This window comes from Leishmania mexicana, chromosome 9 (genome assembly GCF_000234665.1).
Source record: "Leishmania mexicana MHOM/GT/2001/U1103 complete genome, chromosome 9".
NCBI lineage: Eukaryota > Euglenozoa > Kinetoplastea > Trypanosomatida > Trypanosomatidae > Leishmania > Leishmania mexicana.
In genome coordinates this window covers 275,418-293,321 of record NC_018313.1, presented here as the reverse complement: position 1 = coordinate 293,321, position 17,904 = coordinate 275,418, and the positions used below count along the sequence as shown (strand labels likewise).

Genomic DNA, 17,904 nt, shown 5'->3' with positions numbered 1-17,904 from the left:
CATGCTTGAAGTGAGACCACCGTCCGTGTCTCTGCTGCATTCTTTCCGACGTGGCCTATAGTACCATGCGAACTGTTGCTTGAAGGTGCGAAACCAGCGAGCCAGACGGGATCGAAAGAAAGCCCGATCTCCTGCCCTCTCCCCCCTCCCTCCCTCCCCATCCCCATCCCTCGCTCGCTTACAAGCGTGGGCGCAGCAGAAATGACAGCTGAAGGGTGTGTGGGCACGTGTATGTTTATGACTGGCACCCCCCCCCTTCCTCCTCCTCCTCCTCCGCTCTTGATAGCGTCCCCTACGCCATCCTGTGTGGTGTGGTGGAGTACTTGACGGCTGCCCTCTCCCACTCCCTCCCTCACCCTCTCCCTCTTGATGCCAAAGCAAGCCAGCAACGAAACGCGCATCCCCTCTCTCTTCTCGTCGTCACTCACTGGCCCCCTCGCACGTACACACCCACACGGCACCCTACGCGCCAGCAAGAGCGCCAGCCCATCCATCACAATCTGCTCAGAGGTGGCCTCACCTTGTCTCCCTTGACAAGCACACACGCACACGTACATAGACGTAGTCATCAGCTGTTTCCCGTTGTCTATTACCAGCACACTCTCAGTGCCTCTCCCCCCTCCTCTCCTCTCTCCCGCTACACGTATACGCACACAGCACTGCGCATCCAGCAGGTCGCGCGCTTGCGCACTGGTGTCTGTCTCTCCGTGTGTTGGGAGAAGGGGGTGGTAGGGGAGTGCCCACCACATCTTCGCCTCCTCAAGCGGTTGGCCGTGACATTCTGCCAGCCTCTGTGTCCCCCCCCCCTCCTCCCTCCCGCCTCCTCTTTACATATATACATATATACATCTATACCTATATACACCTATATATACATATATGTATATATATATATATCTAATATATAAAGGTATATATAGGTGTGTATAGGTGTATATGTATATATGTATGCATACACCTTCACCCTATATGTACACACTAGCACCTCTCCTTACGCCTCTCCCCGTGTGCCTGTGAGCCTCTCCGACTTTATCTCTGTGTGTGTGTGTGTGTGTGAGAGAGTGAAAGAAGGCCGGTCCGCTTCTCCTGGTTGCTGACAGACCTCCTTGACGTCCTCGACTACGCTCTGTCTGCCGCACGCAAGGCTCCACGCGTGCCGTTCAGCTTTCACACCATCCCCTGCACACACACACACGTAACAACGGAGAGCGAGCAGAAAAACATGGCGTTGCTGGAAGAGGCACGCCGCCAGCTGGATGCGGAGGTGCACGCTTACATCCGCAGCATGCAGCCCACCCCACCTCTCGCGCTGTCGCTCAACAACGGTGTGGGCGCTGCGGCTGCGGTGGTGGCGAGAAAGGTCCTCGCTAGCGCCGCTGACTCCGCCGCCAGGGCCGTCCCCATCAAGCCGCCCAAGAGCCATGAGACTGGGGGTGGTGCGAGTGATGAGCCGCATGCGAGCCGCACGGCAAAGTTCCCGAATGTGAAGCAAGCCCGCTCGCGCTTGTGGGAGCTCATCAAGAAGCTTCAGTGCGCCACCTTCGTAGCGACGCAGGTGTCCGCGACGGGCAACGACGCAGCCCCGGCTCTCCGCGCGAGAGCTTCCAAGAGTGCTCTCAAGACACAGACCACTATTCATCCGGCGGTCAGCGCAACTGCTGCAAGCCACGGCGGAAATCCCACCGGTGCTCGCGGGAGGGCAGCCGACGCCGACACCGTTGAAGACGCTGCCGCCACGAAGGCCGGGTCCCGCCCACCGTCACCGCCGCATGGCTTGGTGCGGATAGCATCGACGGTGACCAGTACCACGACAGCAGGAACGGGGCGCGGGAACACTGCGGAGCACAACACCAGTGTCAGCCTGAGCCAACTGAACGCCTCCTTGGCGTTTACACGGGATTGCCTTCACCACGCAGCCACCCTCGCCGAAGCTGGGCTGGGCAGCGACGCGCAGTTTTTCTTTCTGCAGCTCATCGCCCATGACATCACCTCCCCGTACGAAGCAGTGCTGGGCCGCTGCGTCGAGCAGCAGTCACTGGCGGATGGAGACCCGCTGCAGAATTCTAATAACGCATCGGCAGGCTCGGTGGCATCAGCAGCAGCGACCACCGCCATGCGTGCCTCTCGCCGTCATCACCTGAGCCTGGGCGGAGGGTGTGGCCGCGAGGACCGGAAGCGCACATCCACCGCCAACTGCCCCGAAAACGCCGGCGGCAGCGGCGCCAGAGCAACGGCAGAGGACGCGAACGTAGAGGAGGGCGTCCGTGTGACGGACGCCCTCGACGTCTTTGCGCCTGACGTTCCTCTCCCGTTGGCTCTGCAGCTGCACAAGTGCGTTCTGCGCTACGAGGCCCTCTCCCTGTACATCCGGTTTGGTGAGATCATGAGGTCCGATGTGTACGGCGATGCTGCGGGCTCTGCAACAGCCCTGAAGGCGTGCGCGTGTGTAGAGCAACTGGTAGCGCTTGAGCAGCGCGTCTTGCGCACCCCCGCCTTTAACGCATCCAACATCCTCAAGCGCGAAGCAGCAAAGCTGAGGGAGGACGTTGCCCAGGCCACCGACGCGCCCCCAAAGACGGTTGACACCATCGTCGTGGCGGGCTGCCGACTCGTTGACTTGATGGCGGAACCACCGATGGAGTCCCCTTCGTCCGTGGCCTTGGTTCCCAACGCACGTACGCGAGACGGCAAGGCAGCCCCGCGCATCTACGCGGTCGAAGATACCGCCGCCCCGGTGCTCTTCGCCATGCGCCAGTACGTGGCGAACATGTGCCAGCGACTGCTCGCCTACCTCTCCACCACCTCGGCCGTCGCCACGGCAGCCGCGGACATGACGTCGTCTCCTCCGTCCGTAGCGCACCCCACGAATGTCGCCTACCGTCTCATCGAAGCCCTCCGCACCTCTCTCTCCATGTCGGAGCTGCATCACGTAGATAAGCGCGGCCCGGCACCCCCCGCGCAGAACACCACGGATGAGCGCATTCGCGGCGGCTGTGGCGACAAAACCTGCATCCCGCTGGCCACCGTCGAGTATCTTCCCTGGCGCCTGCACGAGTACTCGCTGCTCCAGAGCTGCTACATACACCTGCAGGAGGACCCATCGTCTACCTCCGCCGCTGTCGCGGTCGCGCAGCGGGCCCTGCACCAGGTCTTGCAGCTCATGGAGCTCGAGTACCTCGATCCGGTCCCGCCGCCTGCGTCCTCTGTGTACCTCTTAGAGTCCGCGGTGCAGCAGTGCGCTGGGCAGCTGCTTGTGGCGATATGGAGAGCGGCGTTCGTCCAGGACGGCTCGTCCTCCGCGATGCACCTGGCGTCACCAGCGGAGATGGTGTCAAAGCTGGCGGCCAGCAGCGGCAGTTGTGAGTCGCCGTGTAACTCAACCGCGGCGGCGGCCACTGCGAACTCCACCATGGTCTCCATCAGCGCCCTTATTCAACAGACAGTAGCACTTCTCCTCTCCGTGCAGTGCTCGTCGTCGCCTGCGGCTTCAGCGACGTCGCTCGTAAGCTTTCCGCCACGTGCCACGCAGCAGCGCGGCCAGGGCTTGGGCAACTCTGCCGATAGCATGGATGGCACCCGTCTGCTGGTGGTTTTTTGGACGTGTATCGCACAAGTGCAGCAGCATTGCATGCTCCTCGCTGGTAAGTCAGAGGCAGCTGATGCACTGCGCGCCGCTGCAACAAGCGGTGTGCAGTACGACGACGGGGATACGCCGAGCGATCCCGCGAGTGAAGCAGCGTCGGGCAAAGGCCCCGTATCGCCGTCAGCTAGCGCCTCCTCATCAGCAGGAGGAGGGTTGCCAGGAGCGAAGTCTGCCAAGAAGGGCAAGGCCCCCAACTCGAGCGGCGGTGCCGCCGCATCAACGAACCACAAGCTGAACAAGGAAGTGGAGGAAGGGGCGCAGCTGTCACAGGAGCAGGCTGCTGCAGCGACGGCCGCAACAGGAGCGTCCTCGTTTTCGTTGCCCACTAGTATTGCGCACCCGCACCCAAGTGTTGTGGCCTTGGCGACACGCTTTCCACGCATGGCACTGGAGCTGACGCTGCAGCTGATCACGACCATTGAGGCCGCGGGCGTGGCACCTTGCTCTACAGGTGGCACCGGCACCCCCAGCGGTAACAGCAGCGGCGGCAGTGAAGCTGTGGGACGGTGGTCCATGGGGGCGCAGCGGCAGTTATCGAAGGTGGATGCCGGCTTTGGCGCCAAGGATGGTGCAGAGCGTAAGTCGCTGAAGAGCACGCGCAGTCGAGCCGCCAGCATGACCAGCTTCAGTGAGGCGGCGGCGGCCATATCCAAGGGCGTTGGTCCATCTGCTGTATTTACAGGTGTGCACATCCGCACGCTGCACACGATGTACCGACACTGCGTGGAGACACTGGAGGTACTCCTGCATGGGGCCGCAGTGGCGGTGACAGAGCTGGCGCCCGTCGGCGCAGAAACCTCGGTGTCACCGTCGTCATTGGTGCCTCATGGCAGTGGCACCCGCCTCGGCGCCCTCACCCACGCGACCGTGCTGCGCGATGCGGAGGACACCCTGCGCTTTGACGACGGCGTCGATGTGGTCGCCGCTGGCGCTGCCGGGGCTGTTGGCGGTGCGGCCAACTTACTGTGTGCGCCGACAGACGCCACTGCGGCTGGCACCTCGAACGCGGGGCGGCAAAACCCCCGCGAGGCGTCGCTGATACCTCGATGCTTCCTGTACAACGCGGCGGATGCGCGCTGCCTCAGCCGCTCCCTGACATGGGAGGCGCTGTTCCTGCCCTCGTCCCTTATGGCACCCGAGACGGCTGCCGCGCTCGCAGCGCGCGGTGCGCGTGAAGACATCGACGACGGTGTGCAGTGCTCTGTGGCAGCGTTCCGCACGCTCGCCATGGCGTCCTCACAGCTCGCCATTGTCGTCCGAATCGGGGTGGCCTTGGAGTCGTGGTGGCGCCGTCAGCAGCAGCAGGCAGCCACAAGCGCCACGCTGGCGGCAACGACAACCGCGAGCACCACCGCCAAGGGAGCGATCTCCAGGAAGAAGCTGCACAACAGCGCCACGGCCCCGCGGGCATCTACGCCCGCGACACGGTCAGTCGCGATGGAGGCCTGTATACGGTGCATTGAGCTGCTCCGCGTATTGGCGCTTGGCGTGATGATTCAACGGCATCAGCATCGCGTCGCAAAAGACGAGAGTGCGCTGACGGCAACGCTTCTCGCGTTTGGCGCCGTAGAGCGCGCACTGGTCGGTGCTGACGCACCCACCACCCCCACCAACGCCCTGCTGCCTCCTGTGCAGAGTCCAACAGAGGAGCTTGCGGAGTACGCGCGCCTTTACTCGCTTGCCCAGGTGGGTCAGCGGCTCTCTCAGCTGCAGCGACGGCGCATCGGTGGTGATGGTCGCCATGTACGCGAGGTGGGGTTGCGTGAGCTCACAGAGAACGTGGGTCTCTCCAGCGTCGATACCGCAGCCGACAGCTGCAGCAACAGCAGTGGTGTAGCCGCTGGCGACTCGCTGCCGTGCACCTCTGCACCGCCCCAGTCACTGCAGCTGTACCGAGCATCTGCGGCGCTCCTTGACAAGGTCACCGCTGCACTCTGTGCACTGCCGCCGCCGCCGACCTCTTCCTCTGGGGACGGCGCAAGCGAAAGCCTTGAGAGCAGCGGTGTCACGGCCATGGCGGCTGGTGGGCTGCATACGCCGATGATGGCCGCCCTGTCGGTACTGAAGCCTGTTGTGGCGGAGGTCGCGTCGTTTCTTCTCCGTTGCGGCGGTGAGCTACGCAGTCAGTGGCAGCGGCATCGCGCACTCCGGCAACTGCGCCAACCAACCACCGTCCACGGCGAGGCAGTCAAGACGGATGCTTGCGCCGTCACCGCGGATGCGCCGCTGTCCGCTGATGAGCAGGAGCTCAACGCGGAGGCCACCTACGCGACGTTGGTGCTGTCTGTGTTGACGTCGATGTGGCGCAGCGGCACCAGCGGCGGTATGCAGCCTCCGGACGACCGCGGCGTGGCCAGCCTGGTGCGCAGCGTCGAGTCTGGGTTCCTGCAGCTCGTACCACCGCTGCCCTCATCTTCGGCGAAAGCAGCGGCGGCAGCGGCACAAACGCGCGTCCCGCCTGCGCAGCTCGCGCGACTCATCGCCCACGGTGTGACGGCGCGTCGACTCGTAGATCGCGCACGGGGGCAGCTCCAACGCCGCGTAGAGTCTCTGCTAGCGCACGCAGCTCCTCAGAACGACATCAACGATCCTGGCGCGCCGGCTGCGGCGACCGCTGCGACATGCGAGAAGTCCTCGAACGTTAGTCACCTGAGCACGGCACGAGATGCCTTGACGGAGCTCACCTCTCTCTGGGTGGCCGTGCGGTGGCAGCTCGCACGTCTTCAGGTACACAAGAGCGGCTACGCCGCTCAGCACATGGACCTAGAGACGCTGACGGTGCGGCAGGAGCAGCAGCAGGTGTACGGCCGCACCACCGCCAAGGAGCTCCGCATCTTGCGCACTCTGGAGCAGGTCACTCCCGTGCTCCCTGTCACTGCCAGGGACGAGGAGGTGCGCCTCCGCCGCTGGGTGGCGGAGCAACGCCAGCAGCAGTCACAGTCGCGGATGGCAGTGCCAATGAGCGCGTCTTTCCTGCTCCTCGACGCGCTTGTGTGTACGGCGCTAGTGCCACTGAACACAGCCGACCCGAGCGCACAGCAGCGTCTGCTGGATGAGGCCATACGTGCCATGCTTCAAGCTGAAGAAGAGTGCGCCGCCAAGAAGCCGCTGAAGCGCAGCGCGAATTTGCGCGGTACGTTCTCGTCAACACGCGCGGCAACGGCGGTAGCGGCCGAGGCGCTCGTACTCTACACACCCGTGCTGCTGTGGTGCTACCTCGCGGAGGCGTGCTACCTCTACGGCACGCGCGAGCAGGCTGAACGTGTCGGCGCGGTGTTGGATGCGCAGATGTTAAAGGAGATGCCGGTCACCACCAACTACACCAACGACGGCGGCGCCGTGACGGCCGTCACCACGTCCTTCATTCAACGCCTCATGCTTCAGCCGAAGTGGTCTACGCTGCAGGCGAGCAGCACAACAACGCAGCTCGCCTACTGTCGCACACTGAGCTCCACGGCTGCGGTCGACACAAGCAAGACCGCATCAGGCAGCGACGCGCTGGGCAGTTTGCAGATTGTGTACCGGCTGGTGCTGGCGTTGCAGATTCAACAGATGCTGGGCCCGTTGGAGGCGCACGGTGGTGGGTCAGAGGGCACCGGAAGAGGCGCCGTTGGTTCTCCGACGAGGGGGCGAGATAGCTTGTTGTCCTCGTCCGCTCCCCTCGCCTTCGCGTCCTCCCCGCTGGCGGTCGATACGGCCCAGCAGCTGGTGGCTGCAATCCTGGACTATCTCACACGTAGCAGCGGCAACACCGAAAGTAGGCCAACGCTGAAGACGGCTGCGGCGCCACTTCTCCTGCCCCCGCTCGTGGCGCTGTGCGAAGTTGTGCTAGGGCTCCCCCCCTCCTCCCCAGAATGGGCCGATGCGGCGGTGCAGCTTCTCGCTGTGCGCGTACTGACGCTCTTCAAGGAGCAGCTGACATACGTCATGTCGTCGACGATGACTGCGGCGGGCGCGGTGGCGTGCCCCCCTGCTGTCGCGGATGCGTTGCTGCGGCTTCTTTGGGCAACGTTAGTGCATGTGTGGAACAATGTCTTGCGCAACCCCAACGCACGGCAGCGCCGCTTGCTGCTCGCCGTGGCGCGAGAAACTCGGTGGGCGCGGCGCGTGTTTGACGGGCACCAGCGCCTGATGCATCAGGAGCAGCAGCAGGCGGCGGAAGGTACTCTGGATCCCGAATCCGACGAGAAGGGCGCAGGCGGTGGTGGCAAGAGCGGGCGCCACGCGCGCAACACCAACAGTAGCAGCTCCGAGGCTGCAGCCGGGGCTCACAGCGACAGTAGCGCTACCACGGACCCCGCGTCCCAGCTCGGCTTTCCGGGCGCGGTGTACCTCCCGTTCGAAGGCGCGCTCGATGGTGGGTCGAGGGCGCAGGAGGTCCTTGAAGCGAAGACAGAGAAGGGAGACGGCGTCATCCGTACCGCCAGCACCGCCGACTCGTCGAAGCGGAGCTCCGCCTGTGTGCCCAGCACGGTACCTATGCACGCCAGCGCCCCTGCTGATTTGGTTGAGCTCCTGGAGGAAGTCTTACTTCATACCCCGACGCTTTGGCCATTGATCTTATCTGCCGCTGTGGATGGCGGTGCAGTGACTGACCCGGATGCCGGCGCGGAAGGCAGCGCACACGAGGCTGTTAGCGCCATGGCGTCACTCAAGCCGCAGCGACGAGGCAAGGACAGTGCAGAGGAGGCGGAGCAGCAGCAGCAGCAGCAGCAGCAGCAGCCGTTGATGGACTCGCTCGCGGACTTTGTGTGTTCTGCAGGTCAGAACGCTACGCGTGTGTTGCGCTCGCAGCCGGCAGCGCCGATCGTGGACGTGGCGTCGTCGTCCTCTGCCTCCGGCGTACAGTCTTCGCTGCTGCGGTTGCAGGGGGTACCTGCCATCTACGCAGATGTCGTGGTGGCGCTTCGGCAGTACAGCGCGATGATTACGCATGGCGCGGCAACGGCGCTTACCGGCACGGCTACCGCCCGTAGCGGCCGTGCGCACACGGGGGGCGGCGGAGGCACGGCTTCTGCGGTTCTCCTAGACGTCCTCAGCAAGTACAGAGATGACGCCGCCTATGCCAAGATGGCCGTCCACATGGTACGGGAGATGCTGACCATGTGCAGCGACGCGCACGACAACCTTGACAACGGCAGCGGCGGTGGTGGCGGCGCGATGAGCTCAAGCCCCGGCACCAGCACGGCTGCTCGAAAGCGCAACACGGGCACCAACGCCCCCGGTGCAGAGGTCGGCATCACCTCCATCGCGGCGCGCAGCACATCCGTCGCAGCCGCGGCCGTCATTATTTCGGATGTGCGCCTCGTCATGCACACGGTGCGAGAGCAAGTGGAGCAGAACCGGCGCTCTATGGAGGCCTACCTCGACACTGTGGACTCAGAGACGCGGGCGTGGCTGGCGCGCGATGGGTACGGCCTGTGTAGTTCCCCTCAGCACCAAGTCGCCGCGAACGCCGGCGCCAGAGAGTCATTGCCAGTCGCCGAGTCCCCGAGGAAGAAGGCGGCGGGGGGCGCGGCGGCAAGCAAGAGGAGGCTTGCGAACCGCGGCGCCGCTGCCAAGAAGGGTGCGGGCAAGTCGAGTGCGCCGGACGGCAATGGGGGCGGCCACGAGGATGAAGAGAAGTCGAGCCATCCAGCAGACGACGAGCCGTCCTACACCACCGTCACGCGTGTGTGGAACGTTGCCGAGCAGCATAATCTGAAGCAGCTTACCCGCGCCATTGCGTGGTGGCGACGACGACGAGCGGCACGGACGCTGCGGCACCGCTACACTCAGTACAACATGCCCTTCATGGCCCAGATGCACCTGTACGAGGCAACACTCCTTCACATGGGAGTGACAGCACAGTACGCGGCAGTGACGCACGCGCGTCGTGTGCAAGAGCTGCTGCGCCTCGTCAGCGGTGACGGTAGCGGTGATGGGGATCCACTGACGGGCGCGGCTGTCGACAGAAAGCTAGCCGTCAACCCCACTCCCAGTGCAGCTGCCCCTGCCGCTACTCAAGGCGGGGGCGCAGGTAGCGGGCGTCCCAGCAAGCACTCAAACAGCATCAGTGGCACTCTGGCTGAGATGCCGGAGGACCTGGCGCAGACCACCATGGAGCTCCTCCAGCACTGCACCCGCGCAGCCCTTCTCTTCCAATATCTTTGGCTGCCCACACGTGCCAGCAGCGCGGTGCAACTTGCGGTGCGCCACCTGCAGCAGTTCCGTGTGACTCTGCCACAGAAGGGTTTGTCCGTCTCTTCGGCGGCGGCGATAACGGCACGGGTGAATCAGCTGCTGGAAGCCCCCCTCTTCTGCATCGCCGCCGTGCAGCACGGGTACTGGGACGCACGCCGCGATGTGCACGCAGGGGTGCTCCAGCCGACCGTAGTGAAGGTCGGCGCGGACGTCAGCTGGCGCCATCGTTTCCGCTTTCACCGCAGTGTTCCGTCGTTGCTGTCCCTGATGTCGCTGCTTGGACAATACGAAGAGATGCAGTCCGTTCAGGAAGCTCGCCTGCACGCGCGGCGGCAACGCCAGCACGAAGAGCTGCAGCTGCGCCTATGCGTGGAGTCAGAGGCGACGACTCGATCGGAAGCTGAGCGGGATGAGCTGCAGGCCAAGGTGAATATCCTGCAGCAGGTGCAGGAGCTGCTGCCGCATCTCAGGCAGAGCGCTGCAGTAAAGGCGACGTTTTTAGTCGCAGCGGAGTTGTTGACGTCGTTCGAAACGGGCTTCGATCACCTCCGGTCGCGCCACAGAAGCCCTCAGGGACTCCCGGATGCACAGCAGACCGTCTCCGTGCGAAGTCGAGAGTCGGTTCACGCTGCCGCAGCGGAAGCAGCTTCCACGATCCAGTACTTCACCTTTGAGAGCGTACCACGCGGCGGCTGCGCCGCTGCGACGAGCGGTGCTCGAGGAACAATGACCATGACCGGGTCCCACAAGGAAGCAAGCCGTGGCACTGCTGGGCAGCTCAACACCTGTAGCGGCAGCAGCGGTGGTGACACCGCAGGACTCGACTCCGTCGGCGCGCCTCACTACGGTCGAGACATGTGTGAAGCCGTCCTTGTCGAGCAGCTGACATGCCTTGCGCGTGTAGTTGTTTCCGTCCAGCCGACACGCTGCGAAGCTGCGTACCACGTGGTGCAGCGTCTCACCGGCGGCCGGTACGCTGATGAGGTGCTGCCGCTAATTCTCCAGATAGAAAGTGAGTCACGTGGTCAATCGCGGCCAGAGACGCGGGCAGCGTACGATCAGGCGATACGCAACGTGCCGGAAGTGTTCCTGTTGCTCCGAGCTGCGCGAGCGGCTCGAGCGCAGCTGTCGACCAGCGAGGTGCAGGCAACCAATACTCATCAGAAGCCGCTGCTACTCCAACACAACCCTGCGCCGGCCGAGAGCCTATCTGCGGAGGCGCTGCCTACACAAGACCCCAGCGCAAGCGGCACCAGCTCTTCTTGGAAGGCCGCGATGAAGCAGTATCAGCGTGCCGCCCAGGGCCTGCGCGCAGCGGGACTCATCCAAGCTCTCGGCGAGTGCCTCTACGAAGAAGGTGGCCTCTACTACGCCGCCTCCCACGTCAGCGAGGCTGCGAAGCGCTGGTCCGATGCAGTCGACTGTTTCCTATCTACTCCGCACGCGCTGGAGGACTGGCATCGGCACCGCACCGTCCCCCCCGCACCACCCAGTGGCCGTCGAAGTCTCAAGGAGCTGCTGTGGATTACTGCTGCGCTCAGCGCTTTGGCGAATCACGCGTTCCCGACCGACAGCCCACGCGCCACAGACGCAAAACTTCTCTGCGCTCTCCTCGTCCACCAGTACTGGCGGTTGCCAGGCGTGGTCTCAGCCGCCGCCTCTAGCGATGGCGAGGGCCGCACCGCCGTCACACGTACACAGCAGCCCCACCTTCCCCCCGCGCAGTACTGCCTCCTCGACGTCCACCACGTCAACGCCTCGTTCAGCGACGCACTCCGGCCGACGGTCCTCGGCGTGAGCCAGCAGCACTCGCCGACGGGGATGCCAGGCGCCTTGGCTGACGTGACGCGTGGGTTGATCTCGGCCGCCCAGAACCTTCTAGCCAAGCCCTCCTCCGCATGCTACAGCAGCGAGTCCTCCGTCCTGGCAGCTTTCAGCGACTTCGTCGCCACGACCGTCCTTCAAGACGTCGAGTTGACGGTGGAGGCGCGGCTGGTACGCGCGGCAGCAGCGGCACAGCTCGGCAGCTTCTCGGTGGCCATGCGCCACATCTACGGCGTGTGCATCGGCACCGGGCTGCCGCAGCCGGCACTCGCCTCCCTCGGCGCGGAAAAGACCTTACCGGGCTTCTACTCGCTTGGGTGCGCTGCCGCATCGTCAGTTGGAGCTACGGCTGCTGCGGTGGGCACCTCGCTGTCATCGCCGCCGCCGAGCAGCAGCGCCACGGCGCCGTCGTCCTTCTACAAGGATGAGGAAACCCCGTCCTCCCCGCACAACACGGCAGCGGTGCGGGCGTTCTTGGCGGCTTGTCTGCCGGGGCTTCCCTTGGACGTTGTCGCCAAGCACAACCCCACCGTCGGCAACAGCGAGGCAGCTGTCTCAGCCCTTCTACCCTTGACCGTAGGCGTGCTGGCGTCGGCAGCACTGGAGGAGCGCTACGGGGCGTGTCTTACGCGGCGTGTGCAGTTGGCTATCTCAGAACTGTTTGTGCGTCTCGGCACGTGCGACTCGGCTTTCCTGCTCACGGCACCACCAACCGCGGCGGCGGCAAGCTCATCACTGGCTACATTCACCTCTTCAGCGCCGAGCAACTCAACAGGCGGTGGCGGTGGTCCAAATCGAACCTCGCTCGGTGAGGCCATGGCAGCGCCACGTGTGGGAAGCGGCGGCAGTCGGGCCTCGCCACCGCCACCGCCACCACCAGCAGCCACTGGCCGCGGTGATCGGCCTGTCAACGCCTGCACCGAAGCCTGCCGCTACGCCAGCGCGCTCCTCCAGTCTCTGGCCAGTCCAGATTTGTGCTTCATCCTCACTGGGCAACCTTCTCCTTCTGGCGTGATGGAGGGCGGCGGGGCCGCCGGGGTCGGCGCGACTCGCCCCTCCGGTAACTCCGCAGCGGCGGCCACCTCGTCCTCGCAGGCGTCAAGGGCACGTCCCGGCACCTCGTCCCACGGAGCCGCAGCAGGCGCGTCTGAAGCAGTCGCCGCAGAGCCTCTCGTCGATGTCTCGAAGCCAGTGGACAGCACCGACGGTGGCGGCGGCGGGAGCGTTGCACCCGGTTCTCCCTGCGCGGCGTGGCTCGGGACTCTTGGGGCCATCCGACACCACGCCCTCCTCCTCACGGCAGAGCTCCTCGCGGCGCAGGGGCACTACGGTGCGTGTTTGCGGTGGCTCACCGCGTGTATCGCGGAGCACAATGAAGCGCAGCAGTACAAGATGTGTCATCAACCGCGGGAGTCGTCGTCATCGGACCCCTTTCCGTCGTATGCGGCCTCCACCACCACCACCCACCCGCCGTCGCGCTTGCAGGCCCCGCGCCCGTCAGGAGCCTTTGTCGCCACGCCGTCCCCTACGGCGCCGGCACCGCATGCCATGTTGAAGGGCCTTGGCGTTCAAGGCGGCGACCAGGCCCTGGCACCTCTTTTGGTCCCCTACGATCACTGGGTGCGTGTCTGGCTCCTCATGTGCCGCTGCTACGGTCATCTCCGCCAGTACCCGCAGCTGGAAGAGGCAGCGGGGAGGCAGGGGCTGCCCCTGTGCACCGCCTTCGGGGCTGCGGGGGCGCACAAGTCCGACAACGGCAGCGTCTACAGGGATGCCAGCTGCTGGACAGTCTTTCAGCTGTATCGGCTCTACGCATTCATGCAGATGGGTCGCCTGCGCGAGGCTGACAACGTCGTCGAAGCGCTGGAACTCGGTCATTCTGCAGCAGCTGCGGTCACGGCTGATTCGCCAGCGATGGGCATCGCCGAGGACAGATGGGTAGCGGCGGCGGCCCTTCGGTGGTGGCGCACGCATCGAGGCGAGAAAATCGAGTTGGCTGCGTCGCGTGGTGCCCTGGAGCAGCTGGTCCGATTGGCGATTACGGAGCGCGGTGTACTCCCCTGGCAGTCATCGACGTGCTCATCCTCGTCATCGTCCAGCGCCGTTGCATCCCCGCCGCACCAACAGCAGCACTACGTGCTTGTATCGCCATCCGCCCGCACGATCCTCCCTTCGCTCTCGCTGTCGCGGTGTGCAACGACGGCGACGCTGTGGAGACTGCATGACACAATGAATCACCACGCCCTGGAGCAGCAGCACCCCTCGATTGCGGGAGTGCCCACGCCTGCCGCTCTTGGCGGAGGGGAAGCGAGCGGCGATGAAGCACAAGCCAGTGGTCGCGCTTCACAGCAACGCCTCACGACGCCAAACCGTGGAGGGATGAGCATCAGCACCGGCTCTGACACGGCACCCACTTTGCTTACCTCCGGCGTCCCTGCGACAGCCCCCAGCGGCGCGGCCGCCTCGCTGGTGCAAGCGCTAGCAGTCGTCAGCCCTCAGTACATCACGTCGGCGCACGCCAGCTTCTGGTTCGAGTCGCAGCTGTGGGCAGCGCAGCTGAAGGTGCAGGAAGTTTGTGCACACCTGCTGGCAGAGGCCCGTGAGGTCGAGGTGGAGGCGGTGGTTCGAGGCGGCGGCGGCGGCCCAGCGACGAGGGGCAAGAGCGAGTCGGTGTGTGTCGCATCTCAGACGGGGGCGCCGCCGCTATTGTTCTCAAGAGAGGATGTGCTACGCGCCCTTCCGGCCCCTGTCCGGAACGTGTGTGATGAGCTTCTTCGCGTGCTGCACTGCTGTGTCGAGCTGCCGGTACAGCGACACGCGTATGTGCGTGCCATTCTGCTGGACCTGACAAGGGTTGTCTCCACCTACGTCCGCCTGCTCCGCGCACGCCAGCATCACACGCCGTTGCCACAGGGGACGCAGTCCTTTTCACCGGCGACGACTGCCGAGTCCAGCTTTCTGTCGCAGTTGGAAAGCATCGCGGCGGCGTGTGCACTCTTGGCGGGGCTGGTCTCGGACATGGAGCGGCGCGTGCGCACCGGGGCGGACAGTCTCCGCGGCTACGCCACAGACCCGCGCGTCACAGCCGCCGCGAGCGCTATTAGCGAGGCGAACACCGAAGAGCAAGGACAGACACCGTGGCCAGAGTCACTGTGGGCAGCGTTGCAGCGGACACAAGACACGGTAGGCCGATTGGCGCCCACCGCACACAGCGACAACGCCGGCGGCAGTGCCGCCGCCAGCCCCGCTGATGTTCTCTCGAACCCATTCTACAGCAGCCCCGCCACCCATCCGAAGCAGCTGCCTCTGAGCAGTGGAGCAGCCTCTTCCGCGGGCAGTACCGGCACCGAGTCGGACCGCGGAGCCGGTGGGGGTCGTGGGCATAGAGGCGGCACCAAGCGACCGAGCGGAATCCCGGCGCCTGGTACGCTGCCAACTATGTCCGCTACGGTGGCAGCGCAGCTTAGTGTGCCGACGATGGCGTTGACGTACGCAATGCTGTGCAATGAAGCAGCCGCGGTGCGCGCGCTGACACCTGTGACCGACGCTCTCGAGCACGACATTGCGCAGCAGTTGGTGACACGCCACCTGCAGCACCTTACGACGCCGGCTAACTGCACGTACCTGTGTTATCGCGACAAGGAGCGTCAGGCGCTGCTGGAGAGCGTCGGTGCGGTGCTCAGACAGCAGCAGCAACAGCAGCAGCAGCAGCCCTCGCGGCGCGGCGGCAGTGGTGGTCACGCCCGTCGCTTAGGTGCAGCATCGTCGTCATCCACCAACGCGGCGACTGGGGCGGGTGGAGGCGGCGGCTCCCTGCCAGGCGTGAGGTTCACAGAAGCGGATGTGTGGAGGGCGCTGGCACCGCCGGTGTTGTTGTCTGCAGTCCCGACGAGCCTCTTCTCCGCCCTTGGAGCCGATGCGCTGGGGGCGCCGCTGTACAACTCCGTCGCTGCCGCCGCTGTCTGTGTCGTCGCTGGGGCGGGGACTGCAGGAGGAGCGGCGCCCATCGTCGGTCGTGACACCAGTGATCGAGGAAACGCTTCGCAAGCGCGGAATTCCTCCAGAGGCGGCGCATATGAGGCGCGCTGGCAGCTGTACCTATCCGTGTCACCTCTACAGGATCCGGAAGTGGCCGCTGCACCGCCACCTCTGCTGCCCGGCTCGGTGGTAGCGTCTCTCGAAAACTGCGTCCTGCTGCCACCAAGCCATATCCTCAACGCGGTGGCTGCGAGCGCCGAAAGCAGTGGAGCAGGCGCAGCAGCTGCGATGACGACCACATCGGCAAGCACTTCTTGCACGGTCGCCTTTCGTGCGCGTATCGCATCACGGCAGTCTGTCGCCGGTGGCAGCGCAGGCGTAACGGGCAGTCACGCTCGCTGCACAGGCGGTAGTATAGCAAGTGGTGCGGATCGTGGCACAGGCGGTGCTTGGTGGCCTCCCATCATCGCGAGCGCAGCCACCTCGACGCGTGAGTTGCTGGTGCCGTCGACGAACTGGGCATTACTGGACTCCATCCAGCAATGCCAGCTGCAACACCAACAGCAGCAACGAAAATCGTCCAAGCAGGACACCGACGGCGGTGTCAAGCTGCTACCTTCGCCGTCCCTGGCGGCTCCCACTGCGCCTGCCACTCGTGGCGTGCGCAAACTCGGGCGGAGGAGCAGCTTCACCTCCGTTGCAGCGTTGACCACAGCAGCAGGAGGCGGCGGTGGTGCACCAAACGCGGCACTGCAACACAAGAACGAAGGGGCAGCACCTCCCTGTGAGCCGGCGCCGCCACGATGGACGTGCGTCTCTCTTGAGGTCTCCGGCAGCACGATGCGCGCTCTGCGTCGACACCTTCGCGTGGTGCGAGCGTGCATGTGGCGGGTGGAAGCCGAAGAAGGCACCGCCAGTGGCGCAGGCGAAGATGCTTCTGTTCGCAAGAACGGCTGGGGCAGCAGCAGAGGCACGGAGGACGCGGTGAGCGGCGCTACTGGGACTGGCGCTTCGGCAACACCTGCCGTGGAAGCCCACGGTGCGAAAAGGCGAGACGATCACAGCTCGGGCGTCGCCTCGCTCGCCGTCGGTTGCAGCAGCGTAGACAGCGATGCACCGAACGATCACGCGGCTGGGGCACGCAGCGCCTTGGCAGCCGCTGTCGCACAAGCCCAGTCAGCCCTGCGGTCGCGTGTACTGGCAGGCGGTAGTGGTGGCGGCGGCGGCGTGGGGGGCATGGCTCCAGGTGGCAGCGGTGCGCCTCCGTCCACCGCGCAGGGAGCGACGGGAGACGGCGGTGTGCGGGTGAGCATCAACAGCAGTTACCCTGGAGGGTCATCCTCGGCAGGATCGGCGGCCGCGACGAGTCCCTCGACCTCCGCGGGGCGAAAGGCCGCAAACAAGACGAATGGGCCGGGGCGTAACGCACCGCGCGCCAGTAGCCTCCCTGGGCATGGGAACGGCGCCCACACTGCAGGTGGCGCAGATGGGCTGCAATCTGGGGTTCGGGTCACGCATGATCTCGCAGACGCAGCGCGGGCTCGACAGGTCGCCGAGCGCCGCCGAAGGCTCCAGCAGCTTGAGGAAGAGCTCGACGAGGCCAAGTCAACCCTGCTGATGGAGTTTCTGGAGACCATCGTGAGCGCCGCGTGTACATCCTCGCTGTGCCCCACCTCCGCAGAGGCCATGCTGGACGAGGCGCGCATCGAGGCCGATGTGCAGCGACTCCTTCCGCGGTGTGCTCTCTCCAGTGACGTGGTTGGCTTTCTCGAAGAGTGGACCGGAGGCCACGCAGTCCTCAACGTACATGGGAAAGATGTCGATCACGACACTTGCGGTGACGGTGGCGACGACGCCGACGGCGAAGACGGCTGCAGCGGTCGCAGCAGAACCACATCCCTTCGCTTCTACAATCCGGGCTTGCACGAGTGGATGCAGCGCATCTCGCGCTACGTGGTGGAGCAGCAGCAGCAACGGTGATACGCAGCCACACGTTGTCTATTCCTGTGTGGGTGTGCATGTCTCCCAGCGCTCTTGCACCCCCTTCACGCCGCACTTGTGGAGCTTCAAGTGGGTGGTGCCACACGTGCTAGTGGGGGGACGATGTTATGACGTACGCGTGAATGTCGTCGCCTCCCCCTGATGTTATCTTTTCTTTCTTCTTTGGATCCTGCCATCGACAGACACATCTGTGCGTGCGTGCGTGCGTGTGTAATGGGATGGGATGGGAGCGGAGGGCTTGCATAGGTGGTGGGGGAGATTGGGAAGCCCTCCAT

General features: G+C 64.8%; 1 protein-coding gene across 1 annotated transcript; it reads left to right on the top strand.

Moving 5' to 3' along the window:
• Positions 1 to 1,222: 1,222 nt before the first annotated feature.
• LMXM_09_0760 (conserved hypothetical protein) lies at positions 1,223 to 17,608 on the top strand (the record flags this gene model as incomplete). The annotated part of the gene is made up of 1 exon (XM_003872709.1): positions 1,223 to 17,608. The coding sequence occupies one exon, from the start codon at positions 1,223 to 1,225 to the stop codon at positions 17,606 to 17,608; it is 16,386 nt and encodes a 5,461-aa protein (XP_003872758.1).
• Between the last annotated feature and the right edge of the window lie 296 nt (positions 17,609 to 17,904).